Source organism: Cryptomeria japonica, chromosome 3, assembly GCF_030272615.1.
Source record: "Cryptomeria japonica chromosome 3, Sugi_1.0, whole genome shotgun sequence".
Lineage (NCBI taxonomy): Eukaryota > Viridiplantae > Streptophyta > Pinopsida > Cupressales > Cupressaceae > Cryptomeria > Cryptomeria japonica.
Genome location: NC_081407.1, coordinates 193,884,675 through 193,902,575, shown reverse-complemented (window position 1 = coordinate 193,902,575; position 17,901 = coordinate 193,884,675). Strand labels below are relative to the sequence as shown.

General features: G+C 34.5%; 1 protein-coding gene across 2 annotated transcripts; it reads right to left on the bottom strand.

The window, feature by feature from the left end:
• Window positions 1–2,925: 2,925 nt before the first annotated feature.
• Window positions 2,926–5,096, bottom strand: LOC131035064 (uncharacterized). 2 transcript variants are annotated; one of them, XM_059217872.1, is made up of 3 exons: window positions 4,744–5,096; window positions 4,497–4,669; window positions 2,926–3,303 (listed from the first exon to the last, which is right to left on the bottom strand). In XM_059217872.1, the coding sequence occupies exons 1-3, from the start codon at window positions 4,836–4,838 to the stop codon at window positions 3,005–3,007; spliced, it is 567 nt and encodes a 188-aa protein (XP_059073855.1). In that variant the 5' UTR covers window positions 4,839–5,096; the 3' UTR covers window positions 2,926–3,004. The 2 variants fall into 2 exon arrangements, with proteins under 2 accessions (XP_059073855.1, XP_059073856.1); XM_059217873.1 differs by having other exon boundaries at window positions 5,019–5,076.
• Window positions 5,097–17,901: the final 12,805 nt, after the last annotated feature.

Here is a 17,901-nt window from a genome sequence, read left to right as displayed (position 1 = left end):
GCTCAAATTTGCAGGACAGCGCCATATCGACATTTTACTGCTAATTCCAGGTCCGCAGCTTCATCCTATATCCCTATCTCAGTTTATAAGCGAATCTTTGTCACTTTCTATGCATTCCTAGCTTAATTCTTCTATGCACATTCTTTACAAAAGAGGGTAGCCTTGCTTTCTTAACCCTTGAAACACATTTAGCATCCAATCTTGCATTGCGTGGGATTGGATCTTGTGGGTTTCAACCCCTCTTTTGAATGTAAAGTCTCTTCCCTAAGTGAAAACCATCAACCCTAGTGAATCTCCCTTCTCTCTCCTTGGAGTTGGAAGAGGGGAGAGCAACTAGGGTTCGATCACGATTTTCCGCTTTACAAGTTGGTTGTCAACTGGTTGGTTGTGGCTGCCTAGTTTTCTTGGTTATGCTTGATGCAATCTTTGGGTTTTGGGAGTTGGATGCCCATAACTCCAAAAGGTTTCAGGTTCTTTTAAAAACCTATGGTTTGTTGCTAGGTAGTCTAGCCTTAGGTGGCAACTCTCTGATTGTATAAGGTTTCAGGGCCCCTTGAAAACCTATTTATCCTAATAAAAAACTAAAACTCACACTTCTTCAAATATGATTGCATATCATTCTCATCCAATTCACAATAATCCACACATCAATTTACACATCTGTACGTCCATTTATACTAGATTATTCATTGATACCCTCAACTAGGTCAACCACAGACAAAATATACATGAATGACATAAAGTTGGCAACCACAAGCAACTATACACAATGTGGTCCACTCCAAGAGATAAAGGAGACACAAATACATCACAACACATCTTTCTATGTTGATCTCAATGAATTGCACATGCTAGCACATCCTCCAAAGTCAACATCCAACATATCGTGTAGAAAATAAATAAAGCTCATTAAACAGTTAAACCAAAAATAATCTTTCAAGGCAAATTAATTAAAGTAGATCTAAAGTTTCTACTATAAGACCCATATCAACCTTCTAACTCAATCTCCAATGCATATCTAGAACAAAAGAGTATGATTCAAATAAGGTAAACTAAGCGAGTCGGCCAAAGACCAACACAATTAAACATATCAAACCACAAATCAACATAAATTCACTTGCCGATCAAATCGACACTTGAGATCTGAATTTGAACATTGCACAAACCATGTGAACATGTTCTCCAAGTCACAACACATCAAACAACATAGCGCCAGAGAAATACAGAGCATTCTGTGGATCAGTCTTGGTAGACAAGCTCACTATCAGCAAACTGCAACAACCTATCTTCACCATCTAAGAAATTGAGGACCTGACAACATGATAGTGCAAAATCCACAAAACATAGACATTATGTCTAGAATTGCAAGACACGATCTTCAAAAATTGGAGGAATGTAGAGCATTCTTCTATAAGGACTTGAAATACTCTTTCTTGCATATTGCAACTTTCATTACTATTACCTTCTGTAAACACCTCATACTTGCTCAACATCATCACTAGATAACATAAAAACATTTGAACACTCATTTCTAGACCATATACTACGTCTGCACAACTGAACATCTCCAACTTCCTCTTCACTACTTCTTCATTAACACACACTATGATATTAATGATAGCACTAGACAAGTTTGACATCAATGCCTACATAACTCGAGTTTCCAACATTACTAATGTCATGAGATTTGGTTGTTTATAAAGTAAGATAATGGTCCCCTCTCTATTTATAGAAAATATCAAAACATTCTTTTCAAAAACACCAATTTCTCATATATAGGTTAAAGCATAGGTGAATATGTCTTGCTAATTTAGAAAGTAAAATTTAGAAGTTAACAAAACTATTCTAGAGCAAAGTATTCAAGGACATATAGAAAGTGTAACCTAGTCTCAAGCCTCAAAATGAGTCATCTATCATATGCCCCTATCATTAATCCAATGCCATATCCCAACTTATAGCTCATGTAATGTTTAAACCAATCAAATTCAAAATCTCACCTTTGATGTGAGATCTATTTCAATCTTAGCATTCCAATTGTCTTTTTCTAAATCTTTGTTATATCATTCTCACCTCCTTAAATGATCTAAGGTTTAACCCAATTAGGTTACAATCCTTATATTCCTTTATGTAGCCTCATGCTTTCATTTACTTACATTTTAATTTCAATAAATATATGATTCCGTTGTGCATGGTCTTCTTCTTATATGATCTATGTGTACACATTTTCTCTCATTAGAGTAAAAGTGGGATCATCTTTCATAAATATTGATTGTACACGTCAATATACTACGAGAACATATTATATCTGTTAGTCACCATTTCAAAATTATTTTTTCATTTTGTTTCCTTCTTTCTTTATGGGCACTCCATCATAGTACACACAATTTGGAGGTGACATTATTAATAATTATATTCTCAATTAATGTGTTTTTTAATAGGTTGGTGGTTTTCCATTGACAATAAAACATGACCATTAGAAATTTGTTGTAGATGATTACAAATGGAGTGCATGTTTGATCTAATGACTCAAATTTTCTATTCTAAAAATTCACATCCTAATATTAATATTCATTTATTTTATTTTTTACTTTAACCTATTAAATGAATTACACATATAACAAAATAAACAAAATTTTAAAATAAAAATATATACTATACATCTTTACTCATTTACTTATATTACTTTACATAGATATAATAATTCATAATTTTAATATCCAATTAATTTATTTTGATACTTTAAAAATTCTAATCATAAACCATCTCAATTTACTTCTATAATCTATCTCAAATCTTCATCCACCATGTCTTAATGCAGTTATAATTAAGAAAAGATTTAATACACATCTCAATTAGCTTATCAGTAATAATTATAATAAATAGATTTAATCTCAATCTCCACTTCTTGATTTAGAAAATAATAACTAAATTAAAAGACCTTCCATAATATTAAAACTGAATACATGAGATTTTTCCCAAAAGTCTAATCTGTAACATTGTGATTTCAGCTAGAATATTTTTTGTTAACATGTCCCAGTTGTTTGAGAATGAATGGCCCAGTAACAAGCATAATCCTAGAGGAAGATTTATAGAACAACCTTACATTCATACTCAAAATATCACTGCCTTCCCTACACACAGAAGGAATAGTCTTGGAAATAACTTTGGCCTTGCATAATTTTACAGGCCATTGATATCCAAGAGCTCCCTGAAGTATTACCCTGAACACTCCATTCTTGTTGGAAATGCCCAACGTCTCATATTCCCCAAACTTGCTCCTGCACTGCACTTTCACTCTTGCTCCTGTCATAGCAATTAATTATATCATAAGATCAATTAAGTTCAAAATTAATACAAATATAGAATTCAAAAATATTCCATAAATGCCTTTATCCTTAACAGATCCTTGTACCCCACTGAAACAAGTAATGGGTTAAATCTAACAGATGCAACTGAGTGGTATAAATGAACGATTATCACTATGAAAATATAGACTCAGTTACACCTAAAATGATTAGATAAGCTTTTATAATATGAAGAGACAATATTATACATACATACCCAAGTTATCACCTTTTCATCAACAAACTTATTTGATAAAATGAGTTCAAAACTGTTAAGCAGATAAACTAATGAAATCAATGACACTGAACAATGATATTGGTTTTGGATGGAATTATAAATCAGCTTGGATAAATGTTTTTGAATGGAATAACAAATTCAAAGAGGATTCTGAAAGCATTCTGAAATCTTGCACAGCAAGATAAAACATAAAATGAGAAGAAGAGGCAAAAACTTATGAGAAAACAGATCTTAAATCCAGAAAAAACCAAAAAAATAAAAATGAAAATGACAAAACAATAACATCAGTATATTTCAAGATTATTGAATCAAATATATATTTATAACCTTCATTCAGATAAACTAAATGAAAGAATGAATAATAATGCTATTTGTGGGTGTGTTTTTCAATTCAATTGTATATAGCTCATCATCAATGCATTTATCTAACTAAAACTGAAGATAAAATCTTCTTTTTTAAAAGAATCTGTGGGATCTAATTATAAGAACTAAATTTTTAATGCAGATGAATGTAAAAATTTATATGATCACGGCACAATCTTGGAGACATGAATAATAGTTGCAAATTGAAATCTTCTTTTTTCTCTAGCTCATATCTTGATGATGAATCGGAAAATATGATTCAAAATGTTGATAGAAAAAAAATATACAGTCAAATCTAAAGCTCATATCCTGATGATGAATCAGAAAATATGATTCAAAATGTTGATAGAAAAAAAATATACAATCAAATCTACAAGCTCAAATTGTAGATGGCTAATGTCTACAATTGTTAGAATCCATAATGTAAAAACCCTAAGAAATTCCCAATTGCCCTGATGAAGAAAAATAAAATGCACAGAAACCCACATATCAATTCTGCACTACAAACACAATTTGCAAAATTGAATAAGATTGTATGTTAATGTACTTACTGGTTAGGGGAAGGACATTGCCATTGAGGGTGGAACAAAAGATGTTGCCCTCCACATATACAAGCGTTCTCCTCGGCCTGACTAATAAAACAGTGCCGTGTGTATCTGAAGGCAATGAGCTCAGAATTATCACGATCCCCCAAAAGCAGAGGCGCCACAGTCTAAGCATATTACTTAACACAACACAGAAGAAAGATCAGATTTAAAACTGGAACACAGAACAGAGAAAGAAAGAAACAATGTTTACATTGGGGATTTGTAATGCGGTATTTCAATTTCTTCTATTCTGATTTGAACTTTCAGAGATACAGTGAATGAGCTCAAATTAGGGAATTTGAACATGTATAATTTTGTAACACACAATTAGGGTGACAAAAGCACTTTAAGACTGCTCTTCTAAAATCCATAATTGAGGCTTGATCTGAACAATTTGTCTTAGAAGTTGGCCAAATGAGCGCATGTAATTCATGAGATTTCTGCCTTATTCTTAGCCATTGAAATTGAATCGCATAGCTACACTACCAGTAAAAGTAAATGTCAGCCAACTCGGCTTTTTTTTGCTCTGCTTCGTCCATGACTATTCTCGTGAAACTACCTAGGTTTCAGGAGGGAAAGGTTAAATTTCATCTTTTTAGTTTTTTAATAAAAATATCTATCAGTTAAAGAATTTTTTTAATGAATAAATGTTTTTTTATCATTAATTGAGATTTTTTTAATGAATAAATGTTTTTTTATCATTAATTGAGATTTTTTTAATAGTCTTATTTGGAAACACTATTATTTTTCCTGATTCTATACCAAAATAAATTTGCTTCTTGATATCAACTATAAAATAGCTAACATGCGCATAATGTATTTGTATCTAACATGCATTTATATATATATATGATAGAATAATTTCAATGTTATCTTCCACTTCATCTTTTACATCATAGTTTCAGAATTTTAAATTTTAGTGGATTACATAATGTAGAACTAGAAACATACAACTGTTCCATCCACTAAAAAATTACCTTCATCTTTTTAGTTTTTAATTACAATTAGAATTTTTTTAATGAATAATGTTTAAATTATCATATAGTTTTTTTTTTTAATGCATATAGTGTACCATGTAACACATATCCAATATATATATATATTTTATTTTTTTAATTTTTTTAATTTTTTTAATTTCAACCAATCCCACCACATCTTTTATATCATATTTCTAGAAGTCTAACTTTTGATGGATGACATAATCTATAAACCTACTAGCACTTTAAGGGTATGCTCCCATGTGTCTCCTTACAACTTTTTTACCAAAAGATTCTAAATTATCTTTTTCCAACAATTTTAAGTTTGCATGGCAACATTCCAACAACAAAAATGCACATGAGGTAATCAATTGAATTTTTTTTTTCAATAAAAGTGGATTATTCCACTAAACTTTTTTATTAATATTTTTTTTTTTTTTACACAGGATTCAAAAAGCATACTGGAGGAAAGATTCCTGCAAAGAAAACCTCCGGTCACAGCTCATAAAATAAACCTATAGTATCTAACATATCATTTTATACATCCCGCCCAAAACCACATACAAAATGTGGTCACAACCATATAATATCAGTTTTACATAGAGCCCATATGGCAATTTGCAAACCCATCGGATAATTTTCAAATGTAGACTCCACAGCTGCTATCAATGGAAGAAGACAAAATTTTCCAAAGCCCTGTGTCAAATCCCATGAGCCAAAAACCTTCCTGCCAAAAAAGAAAGTATCAAAAAACCTTTGGAAAAACACTATTGTATCAAATACCATGAGATCGAACTCTCCTCCAGACAACGAACATGAATACTTGAAATGAAAGGGGAAAGTGGGAATAATTATCATCATAAAATTTTACATCCATGTTACTCAAGGAAATCACATAACGATTGCTGCAAACCTTTCCATACCCTATAAGGAATTTCCTCAAAACCCACCTCTCGCTGATTAGCATTGCTATCAATAGCTAAATTTGCCAAATAATCCGCAATTTTATTAACTTCTCTGTAACAATGGGATAACAAAAAAGATTCAAACAATTCTAATTTTTGTAAAATGAGATCACGTATATACTGCAAATTCCAACAATTCAATTTCTTTTTCATAACACATTGAATAATCACCATAGAATCACCTTCAATCAGTAAGTCCTTAATTCCCAAAGAGATTGCCATATCCAATCCAAAAGACAAAGCATGAAATTCCGCATAATTGTTAGTTTTAAAATCAATAGCATGACACTTAGCTCGAATAAAATTTGCATTGTGATCAAATAAATAACACCAAAACCAAAAATAGAAAAACTCACACCCTTTATCCTAGTGTGAGACTCATTAAGATGCATGTTTCAAAAGACCATTCTTTCATCTTTGGACTCCTATGTTCGAAGATTCCATGAAGTTTCTTAGTGACAAAAGAAGAAGGGTGTATCATTCAACTAGAAAGAGAAGATACAAATAAATAGTATATTTAGTTTAAAATTTTACAAAATGAATGTCATGTAATCACAATATGTTATTTTTCTTGATAGTTTTCAAAAAATTATAAAAATAATGAGTTAGATAGCAAGGACCCTTATGAATCCCTGAAAAGATATTGCTTCACATTCTCAACAAAGAAAGTCTTCTTAGTGTTCAAGATTTCAATACCAAGATTGTAAATGAACAAGCTACATTTCATATTGCAAAGAGGATCACAACCCTTGGCTTATGCAAGAAATAAATTAATGGTCAAAGCATTCAAAAGAAAACAAGGATAGGGACCATTTTGGGGAGGAATTACATACTTTTTGTGGTGTCTTTGTCTTAATTATTTGTAATGATTTGGATAGATGGAAGAAGTCTACAAATTTTACTTGCAATATGTAGAATGGAGTAATTGTTGTTGGTTATGCAATTTTCTTGCAAAACTTTATTGAAAGGATAGAGAGTTATGATTGATGAGCATATTTGGGGTTTAAACTTGTAGGCCATAGAATAATTTAGTTAAGGTTATCTTGGGCAAAAAAGGGGTAACGTGGGACAAAACCTTAGTGTCTTCAGTAGCCACCTTCAAAGAGTAGAATTCTTTTGACATAAGAAAATTGTATTACCTTCAAGAACACACTAGAGAGGTTAATTAGGAAGAATAAAACCTATTTTCAATGCCTCGACAATCATTAGTTAACAAATAAAATTCAAGGAGCACTTGGTAAGTGCAAGAGAAAAAAGAAGTAATCATTAATAAATTGCTTTCCAAATTAATTTTTGGTTTAATAGGAAATGCAAAAATAAAGAAGAAATTTGAAAAATTCAAGCAAGAAAAAGATAAATATTTTGTATAGGTATATTTTAGGAAAGAAAAAAGTTGAATTCATGAACAAAATGCATGAAGAGCTAATCTACCTAGGAAAGAATAACCCATGCATGGGGTATGTGCACCAAGTTGTGGTACCAAAAGGTCTTAAGATGCCACACTTTTTTCTTTTTTTTTTCTTCCTAAAATCAACAAATTCTAAAATTCAATGACAAAATGAACATACTTACACTCCAAATTTGAAGATGCAACAAGAACAAGAGTCAAAGTGATATGAGTCTACTTTCTAAAATATTGTTTTTTTTTTCAAATGGTGGAGATTAAGGGCTTCAAAAAGGGGGGCCACAAAAAGTGGTTTTGTTTTTTATGAAAAACAAAAAAAATAGCATCTGTTGTGCCCCACTAAAATGTTAACTTTTTTTTAGAATTTTTAAAATCTCTTCATAGAGAAATTATCTAACACCTTGCAGTTTACGTTGGATTTTTTTGGCTAATTTTTTAATGAGTATATGAATTTTTACTAATTTTCAAAGTGGACACATCCTGAAAAATAGAAATTTGAGCATACCCCCCCTTAAAATGATTGAAATATAATAAAAAGTCATTTTTTTTTCAAGGTGTGCACAATTGAGTCTAGTTTCTAAAGATCTAAGTTGCTTCAAAATTTTATGAATGTGTAAAAAACTATACCCAAAATAGCACATGTTGATTTTTAACAAAAAACAAACACACTAACAAAATAAATTAAAGATGAAAACCTTAACAAAATTAATATATGTGAAACAAATTACATGGTTGGATAGCTAAGAGAGAGCTTAAGGTCATTATGGTGTTTTGTTTAGTTGCATTGAAACATGTGCAAATTTGATGGAGAGCATGACCAAAAATATGTGAATTTTTTTAATCTTCTAATAAAAACGTGTCAGGCCTAAAATGGTCGTCCAACCCTTTGGGTTGGATGGCCAAGTGCAATAAAACCTAAAGGGTTGGTATTTTTCAATGTAAATCATTTGGTGAGCGTCAAATATGGCGCTTGCCAAATGTTAAAAAGTTGACTTTTCATATTTGGTGAGCGCCAAATTTGGCGCTCGCTAAAAGTGAAAAATGAACCTTTTGCATTTGGCGAGCGCCATATTTGGTGTTCACCAAATTTTATACATAGGTAAATTGTAGATTTTGTGAATGGTCAAAAGTTCTAGTTTGAAGACAAGCTATATCAAACCCTTGAAGAATAATATAGGTAAATTATAGATTTTGTGAATGGTCAAAATTTCTCATTTGGACACAAGTTATACCAAACCCCTGAACAATAATATATACATGAAATATAAAATTTATGTTACTTATAGTTTAAGTTATATTTCATGTATATATTGGAAGGATGTTTGAGAGTGGTTTCAGCTCTATAAGAGTTATAATGTAAATTCTAGGTTTTAGAGGATCATATAAATTTTTAGACAGTAAAATTTTAGTAATCAACATGTCAAATTTTAGTAATCAACATGCTCATATTAGAATTATTTATCTTTTTATCTCACTCTCTTTATCTTTTGCAAACTCTAGACATATCTCTCTCCCTCTCTTGTCTCTCTCACCTCTCTCTTCCCTCTCTAGGTATATCCCATCCTCTCTACCTTTCATTCCCTCCTTACCCCATTTATATCCTTGAATTCCTTCCTCTCTTTTCTTCTCTCTCACTCTCTTATTGTTTCTCTCTCCTCCCTATCCAGTCTCTTGATCACTACCTATCCATTCCATCCTCTCTGTCCCCATATCTAGGTATCTCCCCCCCTCTTTACATCACCACCTCTCCCTCCCTATATCATTACCCACCTCTCTCTACCCCTCTAGGTTTCTCACCTATCTATTTTTCCACTCTCTAGTTCTCTCCCTACCTCTCCACCTTTCTCTCCCTCTCCCCTTACCTCTATCAATTTATGAACTCTCCTCTCTCTTACTCTCTCCAAACCTATCTATCTCCTCATTCATTAGGTATATCACTCCCTCCATGTCTACCTCTCCATCCATCCTCTCTTACTCCTCTCTTTGTTATTCTCTCTTCTCTTCTCCCTCCCTCCCCTCTCTATGTCTCTCCCTTTCTTCCCCTCTTCCTCTCTAGCTCTCCCCCCCCACTCTCTCTTATTCTCTCTTCCTCTCTTATTCTCCATCTCCTTTGTCTACGTCATCACCTCTAGATCCCATCCTCTTTCCCCCCTCTCTAGGTTCCTCCCTCCCTTCCTCACAACATATCTATCTCTACATATAGGTATCATTACCCACCTCTCTCTACCCCCTCTTTCTATCTCACTCCTCTCTCACTATTTAGGTCTCTCACCTTTCTTTACCCCTCTAGGTCTCTCATGTATCTACATGTCCCCTCTATAGTTCTTTCCCTACTTCTCTACCTCTCTCTCCCTCCCCCTTAACCCTATCCCTTTATGAACTCCCTCCTCTTATCTCTCTCTCCCCTAACCTCTTTATCTCCTCCTTCCATAGGTCTCTCACTCCCTTGATATCTACCTCTCCATTCCCACTCACCCCTCTCTTATTTATTTTGTCTCTCTTCTTCTACCTCCATCCCTCTCTAGGTATCTCCCTCCCTTCCCCCCCTCACCTTCTCTCTCTCTCCATCCATACATACCCCCATATATATCTCGCTACTCTACCCTCTTTTATTCTCTTCCTCTTGTATTCTCTCTCTCTACTTTCTAGGTCACCCCCTCTCTATCCACTCTCTAGGATTCTTCATCCCTTCCTCTCCACCTATATACCTTGGCATCCATGTCTCATTACCCACCTCTCTCTATCCCCCTTTATCTATCTCAATCCTCTTTCTCCATATATAGTTATCATCTCTCTTTCCCCATATATAGTTCTCTCACCTATCTATCTGTCCCCTCTCTAGTTCTCTCCCTCTCTCCCCACCTCTATTTCCCTCCCCTTTTACCCCTACCTATTTCTTAAGTCTCTCCTTATCTTCTCTCTCTTCCCTCACCTCTCTACCTCCTCTTTCCATAGGTCTTTCACCCCCTCCATGTCTACCTCTCCCTCAATCCCCTCTTACTCCTCTCTCTCTTTATTTTTTCATCTCTCCTCTTATCCCTCCCTCCCATTTTAGGTATCTCCCTTCCTTTCTTCCCTTCTCACTTTCTATCTCCTTCAATCTCCTTACCCCCATCTCTCTCTCTCTCTCTCTCTCTCTCTCTCTCCCTTCCCTACTAATTGTTATTCTCTCTCCACTGTCTACATCATCAACTTTCCATCACACTGTTGGCATATGCACACTCCAATGAGACATTGTATGTGATTGAAGGTTTTGTCATTGATGGCAACCTTGCAATCCTATGGCACTGGCAAAGGTATTATACCAGCATCAGCAGATCACACTCTACACTGGCACTCAGGACACCGACACTGACATAGAAGAAAGGAAGTATACCGGCGCAGAGGCCGACAGGATTTTGTTATATTATATTTTGTTTATTATTGAAAAACTTTGTAAGCCGACTTCGCAAATTGTAAAATGACTCTTATGTATAAAAGAGATCATTGTAGACATTTGATACATGAGATGTAAGCATTAAGGAAAAATATTAGGCAGACCTATTATGTGAAATATAGGTTAAGGGGTTTATGTAAGTAGCATAGCAGCAACCGGTACTGGATCAGGCATTGAAGATGCTATTGTAAAGAAGTACAAGATATTGGATTTGTATAATCCTCATTGTAAGTCAGTGAGACTTCCCATTGAGCAGTGAGCTCTAGGCAGTTGGCCTTCCTGCATGTGCAGGCCCCTATTGTAAGTAATATTCTCTTATTGGCCAGTGAGTGAATATTGTGGGTCACAAATCCCACCGAGGTTTTTCCCACATCGGGTTTCCTCAGTAAAACCTTGTGTTATGGTGTGCTTTTCATGTGGATGTTCTTGATTCTGTTTATTGCATTATTTCTTGCATACCGGTACACTGTTATATTTTGTTCTACATGTTTTAAGTTAAGAAATTCTATATACCAGTTAGATACTGATTCACCCCCCCCTCTCAGTATTTGTGGGATTCCTAACAATTGGTATCAGAGTCTGGTCCTCTATTTTCAAAATCCTAACAGCTTGAGGAAGATCTTGACACTAGTAAAGATGGGAAATCTGATGAAGCAACTGGAAGGAGCTCTTTCAGACTATGATGCAGAGAAATTGAAAAATATCAAACTAGAAGATGATTTAAGGGCAGCTCAGGATATCATTCAGGCACTTCAAGAAAATTTTACTGTTGCTAGAAATAAGAGAAGAGAACTTTGTGAAAAATTGCAAAATGAGAATGACGAAAAGGAATCACTTAATGATATGATAAGCAAGTTGAAACAAGAGAACATGATAACAAAGAATGAGATGCAGGATATGACTATGAGATTTTGCAAAGAGATTGAGGATAGGAAGAAGAATGAAGAATAATTGACAGAAGACTAAGTGATGCAACAAATGAGAACACAAGACTTAGCTATGAAAATGACATGTTGAAGATAGATCTGATGCACACTCAGAATGACTCAAATGAACTGATGAGACAAAAAGAAGTCTTAGAAAGAGAAATAGAAACTGCAAATCAACATAAAGGAAAATTCAAGAAAATCTCAGAGGAACTTGGCACCTTGCTGAAGAATCAAAAACCTAAAGGTGACACTTTTGGAATTGGCTTTGAAGTTGGTGAAAGCTCCGGTACTGCAAATACTCAGGATCACAACAAACCAGTAAGACAACCTAATGCTTATAAATTCAATGGAAAATGCTTTAACTGTGATAAGTATGGTCATAGAGCAAATGAATGTAGATCTAGAAATTATCAGAATATCAACACACCCACCGGTCAATGTTCTAAATGCAACAAAGTAAGTCACAACTCTGAAAACTATAGGATGAATGTGAGATGTTATGTTTGTGGAAGATTTGGATATTTATCTAATCAATGCAAAACACAAACTGGCATAGGTTATGGGAAAACTATTCAGAAGAATAATGTAACTTGTTATGCATGTAACAAGTTGGGCATATTGCTAAATTCTGTAGAAGTAAAGGAACACCGGTAGACAACAAAAGTTCTAGCTTGAAAGGTAAAGAAAAAGTTGAAGAGGTTAAGCAAGAATTCTCAAAACAATGGATTAGAAAAGCTGATCTAAATATTAGGAATACTCCTCCACCGGTAGAACAAACCAATGCTTCATTGGCAGAATAGAGTGATGCTTCACCGGAAGGACAGAGTAGTGCTCCATCAGCAGGAAGTTCTTCATCTAATTGAAGAAATTTTCTTTGAGAGTTTGGCAATCTATTGACACATGTGCTATTATTCCCTCGGTTAGAGATAAGAAGTTGGAAATTAATTATTACTGGGAAACAATGTTAAGTGAATACTTAATCGACATGCAATTAATGTGGTAGATGGTGAAAAGACACTATAAAATCAAGGTTTTGGCTCCATTTCATTTCACCGAGATTTCAAACCTATGAAGAGCGCAAAGTTTTCGAGATAAGGCATTTCGAGCAAGAAGCAAGAACACTCCAAGCAATCATCCATCCTAAAGGCAATAAAAGGTATTTAATCATGGCATCCACCTCTGCAATTGAATATATAGCAAACCCTACTATTGTTGAAGTGATAAAAAGACCTAGGCCCATATTTCAGTTAGTTCCTGAGGTAGCAAAGAAAGATGATACCTTAGGTTCTTTTTCTCAAATTCCTAAGGGAGTTGTTTATGCTGAAAACCCTAGAATGTACATCCACTGCAACATTGAGGAACTAGGAGATGAAGAGATTAAAACCATGTTTAAAACTATGATATGTGATAAAACTGGCAATGTAAAAGATGAACACAAAATCATTGAGACCCTAGGATTTACAGAGATCCTTAGCATTCCTAAATTCCCCGAGGATATGATTAGGATAGTCTTAATTAGGGTACATGGTGAATTTTTCTGGTTAGATGCAGTCCACAAAATCACTAAGGAAGCTGTGAAAGCTGTCACAAGGTTACCAATCACCGACAAAAGGCTAGATAAAACCAAGAAGGTATCCAATGACCTAGTTACAAACCTAACTGGTGCAACATTTGACAAGAGGTCCCTAAGAGTTAATGATGTAATAGGCATTAATGTGAGATTTATCAGCATGATATTAGGGTATAAAACTACTCATGCAAATAGACTCAATTCAATTTCAAGTTTATGCATTAAGAGTGCTTATGATATGGTCATAGATAATGCAAAGATTGATATATGTGAGTGGTTAAAGGATGAATTAATTGACAACCTTGGAAAGATTAAGAAGGACAAGAAAGGAACTTTCAGGTTCGGAAATCTGTTAGTATGTCTGATGCTACATATAACAAAACAAGTTCCCGGTATAGGCTACAAAGAACTTGAATATGATATACCGGTAGGCAAACAATTAACAAAACTATTCAATAACATGGGAGAAGATAAGGAAAACAATATTCATGATTTCTTTCAAGCATTAAAGGCCAAAATGAAGAAAAGAATCAGGTTATCACAAAAGATTGTCGACAAATACAAAGATGAAATATGCTTTGTAATCAAGAAAGATGAAATTTGGATGGAAGCAGTCATCCCTAGGATAGTTTGGGTAACCGAGATGGGCTATTAAACAGATGATCATATAATTGAAACATATGCTAAAGCACTTCTGGAAGCCCCCAGAGAACCTAAGGAAGAAGTATTTGGTAGTGCAGAAACTATTGAAAGCCAAATACAATCAAAGAAAAGAGTGAAAAAGGTTGAGGCAGTTGTAAGGAAAGGTTCCAGACAAGCAAAAGCCATCAAAGAAGATGTGTTGAAGAAAACCGGTATAACAGAGGATGAGTTAGCAGCTCCACAACCTGAAACTCACCTATCACCGGTAGGTACTTCTTTGGAGGGTGACATGCTTGCAACTTTCAAAAGAGTTGTAAGAAAAAGAGATCCCTCACCGGCAACCACACCCTCACCCAGGAGGACAAGACAAAAACAACAAGTAGTGAGATCTCCGGTAAGAAAAGCTACACCAAAGAAGAAGAAACTGACACCCAAAAAGAAGAAGAGGACAAACAAAGACTTGGCCCCTCTTGATATATTGCTGAAAGAAATTACAGAGGAAGGTAAATTGAAGAACATAGAGAAAATATATGACACCTTAACAGTTGATGAAAAAGAACAAGTTGAAAATAATGTTATATTGCATATGGATATGTATAAGAAGTTTTTGATGGAAGTAGTCAATGAAATTCCAGATGAACTTTTAAAAAGACTAGAAGCAAGAAGACAAATAGTAATAGAACTGGACAAGAAAATAAAGATTGAAAAGCTACTTGCTGTTTATCCAGTAAACTCACCCAAAGAAATTGATGACCTAATTTCTCAAGCCAACATGATAGTATTTTCTACTACACACCGACATGTTGCTTTAATGGTTGGAAGAGTTAATGAGGTGATTGAGGAGACAGAAAATGGATGGGATATATTCCTAGTTGAGAAAGAAAAACAAGAAGAGTACACGAACCCCAAACCCATAAAAGTTTATCAGAAAGATAGAGACAAGGGTAAAGGTAAAGTTGGTGGACCACCTAGTATCAAGGTTAGAGACAACTTAGCTCCACCTCCTCTAATTACTCCACCGGTAAAAACAACAGCTACAGAAGATCAACCGGTAGCTGAGAGTATGGATGTAGAGGATGATAATCCTAATCCTAAAGTCTTATATACTGTGGATGTTGATACTCAAAAGATCAACATTGTGGTAGACAAAGATATAACTGATAAGATTGATATGGCTAATGAGCCTCCGGTAGCTGAGGAAACTGATAACACACAGGAGAAACCGATAGAAGAAAAAGAGAAAAAGGTAGAGACTCAGACTCAGACTGAGGCAATACAACAAATAGAGCAAAAGGCTCTGGAATAGGAACAACAACAATAGGAACAGGTACATACATAAATAGTACCACCGGCAACTAGTGAAGTAGAAAAACCATTGCTTAAAGAAATGCAGACACAAATGGACCTACCAGAGGTCAATACAAGCTTGGTTACTTCCACCAGTACTCAGATTGTTGATTCATCATTAGGCTACAAATCAACTAATGTGACTGAGGTACTATTAGATTCAATCAAGAAGATAACCGATTGCAGCTCACAAGCTTACAAGGCAATTGATGATACCATACCAATTTTGAAGGTAATTGCTCCTAACTGTAATATAGACAATAAAGATTCTTTAGGACAACTTGATACATTGTGTAAATATATCATAGAAAATATTGAGAAAATAAAAGAAGAGTCATTGAAGGATAAAGTAGAAGTTGAAAAACAGAAATTCTTTGATGAGCAAATAAAGAAGTGTAACAAAGATTTTGACACACTTCTACCAGAATTATGTAATTTATTGAAAGAGTACAAAAATCTGTAAAAAGGTACCTGTAAAACAAACTTTTTGACTGTAGATATAGACAAGAAGATGAGCAAGGTACAAGATGAGATCAATAAACTTGCAGATAGTTTTGTCAACTCACCTAATACACTATCAGTTTTTGAGGAAAAGATAACAAATTTTGAAGAAGAATTACTTAAATTGGAAAGAGAGAAAGAAAGAATAGTGAATAAGGCAAAGCATTTGAGATCAAAACTAAGTCTAAGATTGGACTATCTAGCATCACTATAGAAGGAAGTATCTGAGGCACTAATACAGGGAAAGAAAACACCAGCAGAGCATTTGCAGCATCTCACCAGTACAGTGAAGAGAACAGAGACAACAATAAATGATAGCAAGAAGTTTATGGATAGTATAAACTTGATTTTGGGAGATCTTTTTCAAATTATAACCACCCAGTTACAAGGTTGAAACTCCAAACTCTACTGACATCTTGACAACCTTTGTCATTGATGCCAAAGGGGGAGTAGTGGGATGAGAAAATTCAAATCATAGGAATCATATGCTTAGGAGGAGCTCACACATTTTTGGACTTCACATTTTTTGGATACATCTTTTGAAATTTCTCATGAGTGTTGCCATCAATGCCAAAGGGGGAGATTGTTGGCATATGCACACTCCAATGAGACATTGTATGTGATTGAAGGATTTGTCATTGATGGCAACCTTGCAATCCTATGGCACCGACAAAGGTATTATACTGGCATCAGCAGATCACACTCTACACTGACACTTAGGACACTAACACCGACATAGAAGAAAGGAAGTATACCGGCATAGAGGCCGACAAGATTTTGTTATATTATATTTTGTTTATTATTGAAAAACTTTGTAAGCCAACTTGGCAAATTGTAAAATGACTCTTATATATAAAAGAGATCATTGTAGACATTTGATACATGAGATGTAAGCATTAAGGAAAATATTAGGCAGACCTATTATGCGAAATATAGGTTAAGGGGTTTATGTAAGCAGCAGAGCAGCAACTGGTACTGGATCAGGCATTGAAGATGCTATTGTAAAGCAGTACAAGATATTGGATTTGTATAATCCTCATTGTAAGTCAGTGAGACTTCCCATTGAGCAGTGAGCTCTAGGCAGTTGGCCTTCCTGCATGTGCAGGCCCCTATTGTAAGTAATATTCTCTTGTTGGCCAGTGAGTGAATATTGTGGGTCACAAATCCCACCAAAGTTTTTCTCACACCAGGTTTCCTTGTTAAAACCTTGTGTTATGGTGTGCTCTTCATGTGGATGTTCTTGATTCTGTTTATTTCATTATTTCTTGCATACCGGTACACTATTATATTTTGTTCTACATGTTTTAAGTTAAGAAATTCTATATACCGGTTAGATACTAATTCCCCCCCCCCCTCTCAGTATCTGTGGGATTCCTAACACACACCCTCTCTCCCCCTCTCTAGGTTTCTCCCTATTTCCTTCTCCACCTCTCTACATCTCCATCCATATCTAATTACCAACCTCTCTCTATATTTCATCTATCTCAACCCTCTCTCTACATAGTCTTTCCTCCTTACCCCCATATTTATCCTTTCATCCCTCCTCCCCTCTTATTCACTCTCCCTCTCTTAATATTTTTCTTCCCCATCTCTCTCC

Coding starts and splice junctions, on each gene's coding strand:
- LOC131035064 (XM_059217872.1), bottom strand. CDS start 4,838: ATGTTCAAATTCCCTAATTTGAGCTCATTCACTGTATCTCTGAAAGTT. Junction 4,670..4,743: donor CCGCATTACAAATCCCCAAT/GTAAACATTGTT, acceptor TGTTGTGTTAAG/TAATATGCTTAGACTGTGGC. Junction 3,304..4,496: donor CAATGTCCTTCCCCTAACCA/GTAAGTACATTA, acceptor TTGCTATGACAG/GAGCAAGAGTGAAAGTGCAG.